Below are 13,377 nucleotides of genomic sequence, written 5' to 3'. Positions count from 1 at the left end.
AAGACGCCCTCAAGTCGGACTAAATACAATGCCCCATAAGCCCCTGCACCCAACATTTTCATTCAGACAACGTCGATTGGAATTTTTTCGCTTTTCTCTGCAAGCATTATTTAAAAAGTAAAGTAAAAGAGGAAAAAACTTGAAACGGTCCAAACTGAGGAGAAAGGGTTATACTGCGGGTGGGAAATCCAACTGCAACGGATTTCCGATATGGGACCCACCTACAAAAACAACGGACTTCAGTTACAAGAACATACCCCTCTGCAGACGGGAAAAAACGAAACTGAAGACAGGAAATTTGTTCCGCGTTTGATACGTTCCTTAAAAAAAAGAAATAGAAAGCGTAAAACAAAAATGAGCTTTGCGAAAATGTTGCGGAAATATGAAAAAGATGGGGTGGGGAGATATGAAAAAGATTGCAAAAGGTTAGGGGCAAAACTTAAATCAAAAAGTTTTCGTTGAAAACGGAACCATATATTTGTTTACTTTTAGAGTAGAGAAAATATGTCAAGACTTTAACTTACAACATCGGAGAGGGAAACTCTAGAATACAGTAATTGTCTGCATTTAAATATCGGAATAAACACCTTTAAACGATCTAAAAACAATTTACCACTATTTCCTAGTTGTTTTACTTTCGAATTACCTTTAATTTACAACTAATTCGTTTTAATTTTAAACGGACACACAACAAATGCTCAAACGATAGCTTTATAATCTCAACTTGAATGTTTTTGTGGGTCCATAAAATCTTACCTAACTGATGGCAATTAGAAAACTTTCCCACAGGCCACATTTAACGAACTCCAGAAAAGAGAATACAAACAATAAATTGCACAAAGAGAGAAAAATGATAAACGATGCAAGCCACTATTGAGAGAGTGAAAATTGTTCAAACAGCCACAGAAAAGTTCCGTCTGGGTTGTAGGCAAACAAAAACTTTACATTACAACTCTGTGAAATTCACATAATTATTAACAGAAAAGAGGTGGAAAAACAGCCAAACAAAGAGAAAAACACGTTCACAAATGGTAAGGTAAGGTTAGACACAATGACATTGACGACTGCATTTCCCCGCTAAAAGTTTTCAAAGAAAAGAAATTGAAGGCTTTCTACGACGACGACTTTTCATTCTATGGTTGCAATTAAAAGCGAGGATGGTAAGAGCAAGTGCAAAAACTACAACTTTTCCCGGTCATTAAGAGTAAAAAAAAATACTTTTACTACTTAAACAAGTGCATGCTACATAAAAATTCACGCTTTAGAATCAAAGTAAGCTATAACAAGAAGGAACTCCACAATCGTGTGCTCCGCCTATTAGATGCCCATTAGTCATATACCGCCAGCATATGGCGCATATGAAATTCCAATGGCGCTGCATATAATTAAAATTCGGCGCCACCTTATGAACAGTCAGGGTTATTGCCTAAGATTTCAGGCTATGTCCTTAAAAATTTTATATCGATAGAAGCAATATTATTAAAGTTGTTATCTTATTAATATCCTGTCCTTTAACTCTGTAACTCTTATATTATAATTCTTCTGAGCTATTTAGTTTCGTATAATTTCCAGCCGACTTATGGTGAACACCGCAAGATATTTTTTTCCAAGACGTTCTGGGGGAAGCTCTTTTACCGGTTTATGCTTCAATATTTCTGCATGAAAAAATTACCCTATATTGTCAAAAGTGTCATCAATAATGTGCAGAAGGTCCTAATAAAAATGCTCTATTCATACTCAAGAAATAAATTCGCAAAAATGTATTTTTTTTACCCTTGCAGAAGGTATTATAGTCAGAAGTTTGGAATTGCAGGAGATATTTCCGTCCCTACAAAGTATATAAATTCTTGATCAGCACCTCTAGGAAAGTCCAGCAAGTAATGTCCGTCTGCTCTTCTGTCCGTCCATTTGTCCGTCTGACTAGTCTCTCAGCTTGAATCTATTTGAATAAAGATAGTTGTCTTTCTGTTGCAGGTAATGTCGGATAAGTGGGATTGAGCCAGATTGGACGACTATAGCACATAGCTCCCATAGGAAGAATCGTGGAAAAAAGAAAAATAAAATTATAACTTTGGTACTTTTAAATTTAGTTGTAGTCCTTTAAGATGGTTTGTCATTTTAGAATCAGCTTTAATTTTGATCCGGTGACTACTGTTTAGAAAATCCTTAATGCCGCACAAGTAGTTCCAATCCTACACCAAATATTGTGATATTAGTAAGCATAATGTTGCGTTTGATAACAGTGGAAAAAAGACGGAACCGTTTGTACATGTTCGAGTGCAAGCCGATAGAGTTTCTAAAGGCGTTTCGTACCTCTTGACAAAACATGGATACATCACTGCACAGTAATTTTAAGCGGCATTACTGCCTTATAGAAACCGAAAACAGTTTCATCGGGAATTGCAAGAAATACTATGCTGATTTATTGCTGTCTTACCCTTTTTTCATTTTATGTTTATGACTTACTAAGGAGATATACCTAACAATATAAAACAATGAGCCGCAAAATGTGGCCAATGTGGCATTTTAATTTTAATTTACTTGTTTAAGACGAAGTACCTTTGAGCACTCAATGAATAACCTATTTCATTGTGATAAAAGTAGCTTCATCTTTAACTGTGGAACAAACTGGTCCACAAATTAAAACATTATGTATTGTACACTTTCTAAAACTATTTACCGGTCGTAGCTCATTTTTAACAAGTTACATTTTAAATTGTGTAACCCATTTATAACCAATTGACTAGTACCTTATTTCCTATTACATGAATACTTTTAAAAATTTAATAACTTAAAACACATATTTTAAACGCCTTTTTAAGCCACTATTCGTAAAAAAACGCTAGTTTTTTTTTGCTTAACCGCAAGCAAACTCATTAGGTAATGTGCCAACATTGTGGGCATTACCAAACACCATCTGCGCTTATTTGTTTATTTTTAAACGCTGACAGACAAACTAGCTAGCTAAACTGCCAAAAAAAGGGGACAAAAAGTACGAATGTCTGTGTTCTTTATTCATTTTGTCAGCTGTAAGAGGAACTCCAATCAGCAATACTCAGCCTTGAGGAAAGCTCTTTGGATTCTGGTTTTTCAGATTCCGTTTTCTGTTTTTTAGCTGCGCCATACAATTACCAGGCAGAATTTATGGCTGAACCGTCGCGTTGTAAATCTTTAAGTAGCCATAGACAAGGTTCGCATCTCCTAATGCGATTTGGTCCTCTTACCCCACTCAGCCCTCGTCCTCAACTAGACTACTGCAACTTTATGACATTAGTTTTGGTTGTGGTTTGGGCCAGTTGGAGGGGCAAAAACGGGGAAACGTGAACCGACGAAACCTTCCTCTGCCATGGTTCATCAATTTTCTGTGCGTTCCGGGGCAGCAGATGCTGCGGTCTTCGTTTGCGGCATCGTTAGCCGCATCGGACTGATCGATTCTATTGATCGATGAGCTGCTTCCAGCCACTAAATCATTGTAATTTTCACACGCTTTGCCGGCTCTGTCAAGAATATTGAATTGGGCCGCAGCCCCACGAAGGAAAAAAAAACAGTTTTTGTAAGAGAACATGTTTACCATCCCAGTTCGTATACAGCGAAATACATTTAAACATTATAATATTATTCAAATATTATGGAAAATATATTTTGCCACAAATTTAAGTTTTAAAAAATAAATCAGAGGGCGGAAATCATTACTGAAGCGGATGTTTTCAAAATTTTTTTAAGAACTTATGTCCATATAAATGTCGAGAACTGAAAAGCTGTAAGAATTAGGGGATACAAATTAATTGTAGTATACAGCGCAAGTAAAGTTAAAACAAGAAAGAAAGCAAACTTCGATAAGTCGAAGTTTATATGCTCTTGCAGCAATTCCAAATATTAAATATGCCTTTAAGCAACAATAGTCCCATTCTTATGCCTATACGTATATCAACAGCTACGACGATTTTCAAATCAATTCAAAACAAGAAAGGAAGCAACCTTCGACAAGCTTAAGTTTATATGAAGCTATGAGGATTTTCAGCTCAATTATTCGATCGTTCCTTTGGCGACTATATGATACCGTTTTCCGATTTGAATAAAATGAAAACCGTAACTCTGCATTATAAAACCAGAACTATTTTCAAAATAATTTAAAAAATAAAAGCAAAAAAAAGAAAAGTTTTCAAAAGATTTGTGTACCATCTTGTACCATAGCCGTTTTTTTTTTCAATTTTTAGTTCACTTATTTTTTTTTTTTCCTGGTTGATCCCATGCGATCAAATTTGAACCGTAACTCTAAAATAATAAACTATCACTAAATATCAAGGAAACATAAAAAAAGGCAAAGTTATATTTTTTTAAATTTTTTCCCCGATTTTTCCTATGAGAGTATGATATAGTCTTCCGATCCGGCTCGTTCCGACTTATATTCTACCTGCAATAGGTAGACAATTTTTGGGAAACTTTTATGCAAATAGCTTCAACACTGAGAGAATAGTTTGCGTAGAAACAGTCAGACGGACAGAAGAACGGACATGGCTAGATCGACTCTCCTAGTGATGCCGATCAAGAGTGTATATACTTTAAAGGGTCGAAAATGACTGAAAATTTAATACCCTACAAAAACCAAAATAACTCTACTGGGTCCTTACTTATTCTTGTACTATGAACACCATGTTTTCAATGCTTTTCATGTGACGTGCTTCAACTTGCTTAACTGGTTTCTGTCAAAAATTTCTATACTTATCATTATTTGCCATTATTATCATCAATCCAACGCCTCATCAAGTTCCCCGGAGAGGAAAAGTAAATAAGCTACAAACGAGCGAAATAACCAGTCAAACCCAGCACTACGATTTTAGAAATTATTGTACCCAAAACACCAAAAACATTTAAAAAAAAGCGAAACTTCCAGTGTTTGTTGCGGAGAAGTGGAGAAAAAAATCAATCACTTTCACTGCTGGCCAAGAGAGTTTGTCATAGTCAAGTTTCTGGCCGGGTCTCTCCCTCGTAGCTTCATGTTGCTGCCGACAATTTTTATTGCTGCTTTTCACCCATTTTCGCCAAGCCGATCTCTACACATACCAAAACAGCAATAGCAACCAGCAAAACGAAGAAAAAGGTTTAGCTTAGCCAACAACGAAACTCGTTTCGCTTTTTGCAAATGCAATAAGATACAAAGTTTCGAGCGCAAAAAAAAAAATATAGAGTAGCAGACTCAATGCTCTTTCAGTGACTGAGTCACTAGCTAAATTTCGGTCAAATACGATTTGATATCATTTTAACTTTAATAAAAAATAAAGGTTTTTAAAACAGCAGCTACAGCATTCAAAAATTTATATTTTTTCGTATCTTAGCAGTGCAAAAAGGCCACGATTTATATAGCTATTTATCACTCGTAAATTAACCTTCAAAAAGAACCCCAGTATCCTCGAAGTGAAGAAAAAGAGACACCCGCATGATGCATGAAAATTATTCTACTTGAACGTTCAGTGAACTCACGATCGCTCTCTTTCGCACCGCCTGCAAACGTTTCTTCTAATCTCTACCCAAATACTGGCATTTTGTCAAAAGTGTCAAGTCAATAGTTCAAAACGAGAAAAATGGTAAATGGCCCAGAACTAGGTCTATGGCGCAACGAGCTTCTGAGAACAGAGTTAATAGCAGCCCAAAACTGCGGGATCTTGACGTCTAGCGGCTTCTTCTTGCGTCCCGTTCTCATTGTTTGCCGCCTGTTTGTTTGGCCTGCTTTAAAACGCAGCTCACAAAAGTTTTCGAGTTAATGGCCACTTTGCTCATTATAAGCAAACTAAAGCTGGCTGGGCCCAAAGTCTTTGTGGTTTCTGCGGTTCTTTCGGTTCTTCGAGCAGATGTTGGATGCTACTCTCTCTGTAGGAGGAATTCCGTTTTCTTCCAACTGTGCAGCCTGCGGGTCGTCTCAATGCTCACAGATTTTAATCAACTTGATGCCAAAAGCCTCTCAAAGTGGCGGCCACAAAACCCAAGCGAGCCCGGAAAGTTAAATGAAAAAGTAACTGGAAAGGCCTTACTAACAGTTTGATGAAATTAAATAAAACCCGACTTTAAAGCGTACACTTATGTTAAGCTCTACACTATTTTTATTAATCTACACATGCATTACTTGCATGCATTATTTTGACATAAAACATTTTTATTTAAATTAAAAGTGAAATTTAAAATCATTATATGGGCAATTCTTATCTGTTGAATTTTGGTAAATGAATTTTAATCATTGTCGCATCGACCTTTTCCTTCCATTATATTTATATTTTGTTTTTGTAATTTTTGTGTAACTAGATGACATAAGAATTTAAAATATCGGGGTACACAACAAAATTTGGTTCGATAAATACACAAAATATCGGAGAAGCTTTTCAAGCTGTTGTGAGCAGCTGCCATCACAAAAATAAAAAATGTTCAAAAATGGCCATACATTTTCTTAATTTCAATAATAAAACAATCAAAAAAATCATTTATCAGCTTTTGACATGGCATGTTGCACGCTACAAACTTTAAAAAAAGTTTTGAAATCGAAACGCTGGTTATATTCAACCAATATTTTTATACCCTTGCAGAAGGTATTATAATTTCAGTCAGAAGTTTGCAATGCAGTGAAGGAGATATATCCGAACCTATAAAGTATATATTCTTGATCAGCATCACTAGGAGAGTCGATCTAGCCATGTAAGTAGGTCCGTCCGTCTGTCCGTCCTTCTCTACGCAAATAATTCTCCAAGTTTCAAAGCTATCTGCATAAAACTTTCCCAAACGCTATCTTCCTATTGCAGAAAGTATAACGGGCCGGACGACGGTAGCATATGGATCCCATAAGAACAATCGGAAAAATAAATGAAAAAATTATAACTTTTCTGTTTTTTAATTTTTGTTTTTTTTTTTTTCGAGATATTAGTATTTGTTTTTTGTTTCTGAATTTTGGTTTGAATTTTATTAAACTCGGTCGACTCTAAAAAAAAAAAAATACCAAAAAATTGGAACTTCTCTAATTTTTAAATTTGTTTTTAAATTCTTTTGGACATAGTAATGGTTTAATATTTCAGAGCTTCAATGTTTTTTTAACACATTCGCTTATAAAGCGATATTTAGATGTTTAGGGTATATAAGCTTCAGCTTGGCAAAGTTTGCTTCTTTTTTTAAATACTTTGATGTTAAAATATATGTTTGGACCCAACAAATATTGTTTATTGGACTAAAACCTTTGATGCACCAATAAACATATGCTGTTTTTTTATTGTCACACGCTACAGTGAGTAATAACGGATTTGCTGGTAATAAATTCGCCACAATTAGCAAAAGCATCGTTTCTTTTAAATTTTGTTTCATTTGTTCAAAATAGGCCGGATCTTAAAATGACACATAATATCTTTAGGAAAAACAATGCGTGCAACAGACATTTTTAAAACAGACATTTCGCATTTTTTTGCATTAAATTATTGCAAAATGTTTTATTAGTAAATGTAAAACTGGCTTATATAAGATAAATTTAATGATTACCTATAACAAATATGTAAAAAAAAAATTTGAACATTTTGGCTGAGTTTACCTTTCTGGAGAATTTCCGCTGTCTCGGTCTAACAGCCAATAATTATTTGATTCCTGCTGAACTCTTTTTTTCTCCTAAACCATATTATGTGTAAAACAACAAATTTAAAATAAACATATAGCAACATATAAAATGTCTTCTTTAGGGAATTATTAACAAGGGGTTAAAATAATTTCATCATCTATATAATTTTTGTTCAGATTTTAATAAACTTTAATATAAATATTTTGGATGTTATATTTTTTATTGAACAAAAAAAAAATTATTAGTTTTTCAGTTTTTTCCTGATTTACGAGTTGCTGGCGAACTACCAACATCCCCCACTTGGCATTTAATTTCGTTAACCACATTCCCTTCCTTAAGGCACTTTATTGGCGGGAAAGAGACCATGAAAAATCACATACAAATAATGTGTTATTTATAAAACAAATGGTCATTCAGCATTAAATTTAAGAGCCCGTCCACCGTGAGGCTTACGCGATATTGTGGTAAAGGTTCGGCTAGTTTCCCCCAAAATTCTGGGCACACCCAGCCAGTCCCGGGCAATCGACAATTAGAAGCCAAGTTAGCGCCCGCTTAGTGACTCACCAAACACGGCTCTTTGCCCCACAATGAGCGCACCGACCCAAATTGTGGCTAAGTGTGTGACAGGCGGTAGCTGGGAAGTTGTTGGCCCGCAAAATGCATAAATTCCAATGCTGGTCAACGTTTCCGGAATTTTGATGCATTTCACTGGGGCTAGCGGAACGGTAAAAGAGTGTGAACGAATTTTTACTGCAATCCGCGAAGAACCACACAAACAACTGAGTAGAAAACGAAACTTGAGTGCCCTTTGCAATACCATTTTTAATGATTCAAATGGAAAAAATGGAGCTTGAAATATATCGAAAAAAGAAAAATCTGGCAGTCGCGGCAGACCTCTATATATAAAGTAACCATCGATAGAATAGTCAGCGAGCTAGTTACTCCTGTATACTGGTATAATTTATAAAGTATATAAAATATACGATATGATATACATATAACATTAATAATAAAACAAAGTTAAGATAAAATCATATTCCCCACCATTTAAAGAAAAAGTTAGGGAGGAGAAAATAAAAATAGCAGGCCAAAAGAGAAAACCCGCAAGCTATTCTTGACGAGTTAGTTAATTTACTGGACAAACTTCCGGGAGTCGGTATACGACAGTCTAAATTTATGATTTAGTGGGCTAATTGTTTCCAGTCTATTTCAGCGAAACCTCAAGTGAAATTTGGGGAAGATGGCGTCCAGTCGATTGAGAGACATTGCATATTTCTTTTGACATTAATACGTCACATCGAGAATCATATAAATGACATTTTTCACTCAGCAATTTTATCTCTATCAATTCTGTTGTTTATTGACCCGAAATTTGTGCACAAATGTCAGTTTGATTGAAGTTGTTTTTGGGAAATCTTTTGCATAACATTGACACAACTGAGCCAACACAAAAGCCGTATCTAATACATATTCACAATGTCCTTGCAGAGAGGAGAGTTCGGAGGAGAAGCGGTTCCAAATGTAATCGAAACCACAAAAGCCAGTTGAGGAGGGTTGAGGGGGCCAAAGAACCAGAGCTCCACATCAATCAAATACATTTTCGTTTTCTGTTTACTTTTTGCTCGTTTGTTTAGCTAGGGATTTCTATACACTAATTTTATCGATTTCTGTTGTTGTTGGGCCGCCTTACATTTTAAATGGGAAATTATGTAAATAAAACTTTTGTTTGCGACATTTGGGAAATGCCTTTGATTTCGATTGAATTGGTAAAGGATTTGCTCAGATGAGAAAGAGTTTCCCACTCAATTAAAAGTAAAAACCTTAAAAAGGATACTTGATAATCTTAAAATTTACTCGATTAACGTTTCAGCTGTTCAAACTATTAAACATTCTCAAAAAATTGTAAAAGAATCTATGGCAAATTCTTTGATTTGGAGTAACAGATCTAATCAAAAAAAATGTATTTACAATGAAATAAAACTTAGCTTTGTGATGTAGAAGATAACAAACTAAATTATATTTAATTGTTGATAACTGATAACACAGCCAAAAAACTCCACGAGCCGTTTGTACTTTTCCATGACAAATTGGGTGCTCCTGAGCATAAGTTTCCATAGAAACTTATTTTCCATTAGCTAAGGGTTCCGCGGTTTTTTGCTTAGAGTACGAAAATCCGATAGTTGGCAACATTTTAAATTATGTAGCCCATATCACTGGGAATAAGCTATGTTTTGATATAAAAATTTGTACCGGCTTGAACCATTGACAATGTCTTTGAACTATGTCCCCAAAGCTAAATAGTAAGGAGCATCCCGTCTTTTGTATGCCATTGACTAAAAATTTTTAGTTTTAATTTTAAAAAAATGTTATATATAAGGTTTTGGCCGTTGAACGGAAAATCCCCCTTAAACCAAAGCTAATAAAATATAGGCAGTATGCTTGCCTTGACTGTGTTTAACCCAAAACAAGAAAAAAATATAGAAGTAGCAGGTATATCCATATATCTGTATAACCACGCTAAAAACAGAACTGATTCCCAATGGACGGACAAAAATAATTTAACTAAAATAAACCTGTTTTTGATTCGCAGGAAATGAGAATTCCCCTTAAGAGAACACTTAAATTAACTTTCTTATCGGAATGTTTAAAAGTTTAAAAGCAAAACAAATATAAAGTAAATTGTAAATGGAAGCAAAATCGACTGACCGTCAGCAGACACTCACATTTTTTTCGCAGTTCCGCTGATAACACAATTAACGTCATTAATGCGTACGAGTAGCTCTAACCAAAGCATTATGCTCTTCCCAATCCTCTATCGCCACACAAGTGTATATACAAATTTGATATCGTTATCTTGTTCAAAAAGTTTGGAAGTCCCAAATAGTGATTATGGTAATAAACCAGAACAAATGTTTAAGTGCCTGGTAAGTTAATTAGTTAAATGACAGGACCATTAAGCATCTATCAATTTAATTATTTAGAAATGAATTCATAAATTGAACCCAACTATAAAACTCCTTTAAAATTTATTTTCGGGCGGATTACTTTCGGCAAAATATTCATTTATAAAAAAGCGGATGAAAACACATTTATTTTAAATATATGTACACCAATTTGATATATACAAATAACACTGTTCAGCACGTTCCGCAGTTTTGATTTCGAACTCCGAAAGTATTCTAGGATTTCTCTGGCACAGTTCTCGTTGCTATTGCATCGTAGTAGGAACGCAATCTATCAAATAACTGTTTTTAAAATTTTTGGTTTCGCTATTTGACTCTAACAGTTTTCTAAAATATGTTTGTTTTTAAATTTTACTCTTTGTGTACATACCTAAAAAATTGTTGACGACATTTACGTGAAATTTTAATTGGCTTAAAATATAAATCCGTTTTTAAATATGTTATTGAAAATCGTCGCTATAATAATCAAAGGAGAGCCTTAGACAGGGAAAGCCCAAATGGGATTTATCTAGATTCGGTGAGTACTTTCAGAAATTGCGGTCCCATGCTGCGCTGTGTTATTTGATAAGCGCAAATATTTTTCCGGCCGAGGAAGTTAATGTGGCAAAACTAAGAAAATAATAGAGCATGTTATACATCAAAGCCAATCACAAAAGGGGGCCTTGGCCTGCTCTGAGATAAAAAGTGGATATAAAGAGTAACAATGAGAAGTTGCTGAGGCAATTGAACAACTGACGGACTGGCTCTGGGTGGAGAAACTCTAACGAGACGATTACGATTTGAATATTTGCGACAAGAAAATATGTTGTTTTACTTTTTTTCTTTTAAGAACTTGTAGATATTTAAAAAAAAAAACCTGACTTGATATCTCATTCCACATTTTTTAAAACTAATTTTTGTCAAAATAGCTACTGTTGAAATAAACAATTTCAACATATATATATTGACGTTTTAAATTGAGAGCAATATGTTAAGGAACTGTTCATACCCTTTTTACAGTAAGTTATTTGACGCATTACAGGAATTCGAAAATAAAATTTAAAACGAAATTAGAAATGCTTTCGTAATCCTTGTCGAAAATCCCGAACCCTGTCCTCCAACACTCACCTTTGGTCCTCCAACAGCTTCTCGGCCTGGGCGAGTCGCAGGCGGACGGTCTTCATGCTCTGGATGGGGAAGAGGCGGCAGAAGCGCGTGAGGAACACAGGGCGCCAGCAGAAGCGCGGGAACTCGCGGCAGACGTCCCACAGCCGGGTGTTGTGCTCGAACAGATAGGTGTGCGTCTTGCCGAAGTTCAGGTAGTCCAGCATGTCGGCGTAGTCGCAGTTGAGCAGGTTCTTCAGATTCTGCACGGCCAGCTCCTGGTCGTCGGGGTCGCGGATCTGCTTAATGCCAAAGTCGAGCAGCGGCTCGTAGTGGTAGAAGTTTCCCGGAATCGAGTTGAGGATGTCGCCCAGGAAGGTGGAGCCGGAGCGCCACGAGGTGACCACCACACTGCGGACCGGGGTGCCGTTCGTCTCCGGGGTCATGTCCGCCAGACGCTCGGCTCCACCTCGAGGATACTCAAAGTTCTCCATCTCCGCCAGGATGCGCGACCGTTGAGCCGACAGGACATCCACTAGAGTAGCTGTCAGGTTGTAGACGGCAGTCTGCGAGGGCTGCTGCTGCTGCTGCTGCTGCTGCTGCAACTGCTGCTGGAAGCGGTCGTAGAAGGCGCTGCGCGCCAGCGAGTTGGAAGGACCGCCATCCACGGACGCTCCCACTCCGGCCCCCGCCCCCTGATCCCGGCCAGCCGCCTGGTTAAACGGGGTGGTCAGCGGACGGTGCTGGGTGGTGGCGATCAGCAGCAGGATGCACAGGCTGCTCACGCCGCAGATGCCTATCAGATTGGCCCTGCGCGACATCCGGCTGCGTCGCCGCTTCCCGTTCAAGCTGAGGCGCTGCTTAGCGCGTGTCCTGCCGGGATCGACGTTCGGCGGGTCCTGCTGGTTGAGCAGGGAGCACGACTCTAGGTCCAGGTCCAGATCCAGATCCAGGTGCTCCTCCGTTTCCCCTGTGCTCATCGGTGGCTGGCTAATTGCTGGGCGCTGATTGCTGGTTGTCGCTTGCTCCGCGAAATCACTGGTCACTGGTGGGCTATGCTCGCACTCGCACCCACACGCACATAGTTGTCGCCGCGCCCTCAACTCGAACGCATACGCATTGCAGGTCGCTGCGGAAGTCGCGTCGTAGTTTTATCTTGTTTCCCGTAGTTTTATGTCGATTTTCCGCGACGCGAACCGAGCGAAACCATTCACAACAACAAAGTGACCGTAGCGCGAAAGTAGAAACATACAACGGGAATCGGAAAATAAAGATTAAAATATTCCTAAATATCCCATAAACATGTCGCCGCAGACGCAAACCAAGGTGGATAGCATTGATATGATCCTAGCACAGACTCAAACCACGTAAAACTGTTACTTTACATATTCGGAGTTTTTGTAATTCGACTAATTTAAAGGCCCTGGCGAAAACAATAAAAAAATGGCAGAGCTGTGAATTTCTTGAATTTTCGGACGGAAAAACTCAAGAAACTTCTTAACTTATTTTACAAGGCTTAAACAATTTTGTTTCTACACAACAGTGTTACTTGTTGTTTTTTGTTTCGAATAAAATCACAAAATACGCTACATTTGATTTATATACAAATATTATAAATATACAAATTTTCATATGCGCTCGGTTTTATATGATATATTACCAGAGTGACATATGAAAATTATAGATTTTAATTTGTCATCAAAATAAAAATGATTTAACTTAATATCCTTATTGTGTGAAATATAT

The 13,377-nt window shown here is 37.0% G+C and overlaps 1 protein-coding gene across 2 annotated transcripts in view; it reads right to left on the bottom strand.

The window, feature by feature from the left end:
- LOC128253275 (carbohydrate sulfotransferase 4) overlaps nucleotides 1-12,884 on the bottom strand; it is a 33,670-nt gene extending 20,786 nt beyond the window's left edge. Inside the window, exon 1 of one of the 2 annotated variants that reach the window (XM_052981559.1) lies at nucleotides 11,656-12,884. In XM_052981559.1, coding sequence (XP_052837519.1) covers nucleotides 11,656-12,611 — 956 coding nt within the window. In that variant the 5' untranslated portion in view covers nucleotides 12,612-12,884. The remainder of the gene's footprint in view (nucleotides 1-11,655) is intronic. The other variant, XM_052981558.1, reaches the window with a different exon arrangement.
- Nucleotides 12,885-13,377: the final 493 nt, after the last annotated feature.

Source organism: Drosophila gunungcola, assembly GCF_025200985.1.
Source record: "Drosophila gunungcola strain Sukarami chromosome 2L unlocalized genomic scaffold, Dgunungcola_SK_2 000008F, whole genome shotgun sequence".
Lineage (NCBI taxonomy): Eukaryota > Metazoa > Arthropoda > Insecta > Diptera > Drosophilidae > Drosophila > Drosophila gunungcola.
Note: the sequence above shows the minus strand (reverse complement) of the source record. Positions and strands in the feature narration are given on the sequence as shown.